The sequence below is a fragment of the Hipposideros armiger genome, unplaced genomic scaffold (assembly GCF_001890085.2).
Source record: "Hipposideros armiger isolate ML-2016 unplaced genomic scaffold, ASM189008v1 scaffold_561, whole genome shotgun sequence".
Classification (NCBI taxonomy): Eukaryota; Metazoa; Chordata; class Mammalia; order Chiroptera; family Hipposideridae; genus Hipposideros; species Hipposideros armiger.
In genome coordinates, this window is record NW_017731911.1 from 682914 (window position 1) to 685274 (window position 2361).

The 2361-nt window shown below is 55.9% G+C and overlaps 1 protein-coding gene across 1 annotated transcript in view; it reads left to right on the forward strand.

The window, feature by feature from the left end:
- The window catches only part of LOC109371311 (SH2 domain-containing protein 6-like), a 5187-nt gene that overhangs the window by 2288 nt on the left and 538 nt on the right, over positions 1-2361 (forward strand). The window contains exons 7-10 of the mRNA XM_019623748.1: positions 400-460; positions 1289-1311; positions 1781-1841; positions 2219-2297. Of these exons, the coding sequence (XP_019479293.1) occupies positions 400-460; positions 1289-1311; positions 1781-1841; positions 2219-2297 (224 nt within the window). The remainder of the gene's footprint in view (positions 1-399; positions 461-1288; positions 1312-1780; positions 1842-2218; positions 2298-2361) is intronic.

A 2361-nucleotide genomic window follows, 5' to 3' on the forward strand; every position in this document is an offset into this window, starting at 1 on the left:
GGGGGTGAGGGTGGGGAGGGAGACAAAACTGGCTCTGTTGCCCCTCCCTGGACCCTGGCTCCTGAGAACCCCTCCCTGACTAGACAGTGAAGCTGCCAATCACTGCCAGCACTCCTTCCCGCTAGGAGCCAGGATCCCGCTATGGGCTTTGAAACCTACCGCAGTCATCATGTACTTTATTGGAATAAAAAGAAAATGAGGAGAGAGTCACAACAAAAAGCCACAGAATCAAGGCAAAGGAAAGAGTCACCTCCTTCATACATTAACTCTTGTGTTGCTGTGTTTTTTTAAGCTGCACAGATATAGATTGCCCTACTATCCTCGCCCTCCCAATGCCTCAGTTTCCCCTCCATACTCCCACCCCACCCCATTCTCCCTCACTGCCCATTGTGCCCACAGGTGAAGACAGCACTGACCCTGCAGGAGGCTGTGAAGCAGAGATGGCCCTCTGGGAGGGGAGGTAACCGGGATGTCCTCTCTTTCCAGGGCTCACCCTCTCCCCTGCCCTGAGAAGGGGAATCAGACCCCGGGGTACAGCTGAGCTGCCTTACATTGGTCTCATGCTGAACCTGCTCACTGCTCTCCCCACGCTGGTCCTTGTTTTTACCTGCCTATGCCCCCTAAGGCAGGCAGTTGAGGAGAGTGGGGCCCCAGACATGAAATACTTTGCCTGGGATCACAGAAGCAGAGTCTGAGGGGCATCACAGGATGAAGGGATCTGACAGGCAGCCTACTTTGCCTGGAGGACCCTCACTATTGAGACACATCGGAGCGTCATCCCCCATTAGCGGGGCCGTTTGGCCACCAGTCTCTGATTCCATCTATTTCATTATTGCCACCACTGTCCTGAGACTTTCCCCTACGGTAGGTGCCTGGAGGCCTATGACCCCAGAACCCTGGATGTCAGGCCAGGGAAGGACCTCAGCCAGCACAGTTTTGTCTGAAAGTGGCCCCTGGAGGGGCAGCCTCTTGTATGAGTTCAGACAGCTAACCTGGGGCACACTTATTTTTACATACTTAGTTGTTGGTAAACCTCCATGACCTTGAGGGTGGCTTTGATTTTTGGAACAGTCCAAAGTCATTTGGAGCCAAGCTTGGCAAACCACTTGGGAGGTCAAGTCAGGCAACACTCTGGGGTTGTGAGGGTGGCCTTCTACCCGGGCTTCAAAGCTGGCTCTGAGGATACTCTCAGAGAAGTTCCAAGGATACTCCACTCCTCCAGCCCAAGTTTCACTTAATTCCTTTCTCCCTATGCTCGTGACTGGTGGCCCTCTCTTTTTCCTTCCAGAGCTGAGTGCACCAGCCCAACTGGTGAGTGCCCCCCCTTCAGTCCCCACCTCACATTTTAGGGTTCTGACTAGGAAGTTGGCAGGATTGGGTCGGGGGCCTGGAAGGGCCAGGAAATATCTCCGAAACCAAGGAAAACGGCCCAGAGCTGAGTTCTTCCCTGTCTGCCGCAGGCCCCTGGCAGGATCTTAAGTCAGTTGTCCTGAGGGTGCCACCCAGGGCTACTGGGAGGGCGTTGCCCAGAGCTTCTCCTGGACACCCACATTCTCTGAGAGCTGGGGCCTGTGGGCACCTCTGAAGGGAAAGATGCTCGTGGGGTACCCCCTTCCAGGCAAAGGAGCAATTTTAATCATTCCAGCTGGCTCCCCAAAAGAGGTCCACCTTGTGAGGGGGAAGTGAAGTGCCAATAGCCTCCCCACCCACAGTGATGGTTGTGCCCTCCCTCCCCCTCACTTGTCAAACCCTTGGTCCCACATACCCCTCCCAACCTTAGGTGCCAGGCTCTGCAAACGAACCTGATGAGGCCATCTACCTGGAGTGTGAGCCCAGTCCAGGTGAACACCTCCCTCCGCCCCAGACCCATCCAGTCCTGAGGCCCTCCGCTGCTCACAGCATGACACTTTGTCCTGTCTCCATCTTCTTCCCTTGTCTTCTCTCACCACCCTCAACACACATTTGCCTTCAGACATCCACATGGACACACACGCTTCCACCTTTGGTCAGGTTGATTCCCACTGTGCCTACAAGGGAGGGGACCCCTTAGAGCAAGGGCTGTGTGGGGCTTCCCAGCTGTTGCAGCCTGGTTGCCAGGACTCCCAGAAAGCCCAGGCTGCAGAGAAGTGGCGGGCTCTGCTGGTGTCCTCAGGCCCTCTTGGTCTGCATGGATCTCCTACCTGGTGCCCAGCCCAGCCCAACCTGCCCTCTGTTTTAGTCCCTGCCTTGCCTCAGACTCTGCACTCCCAAGTCCTGATGCCCCCAGTCCCTCTGCCAAGGACATCAGTAGTACCCAGGTGAGTGCCCCACCACAGGGTGTGTGTGTGTGTGTGTGTGTGTGTGTGTGTGTGAGAGAGAGAG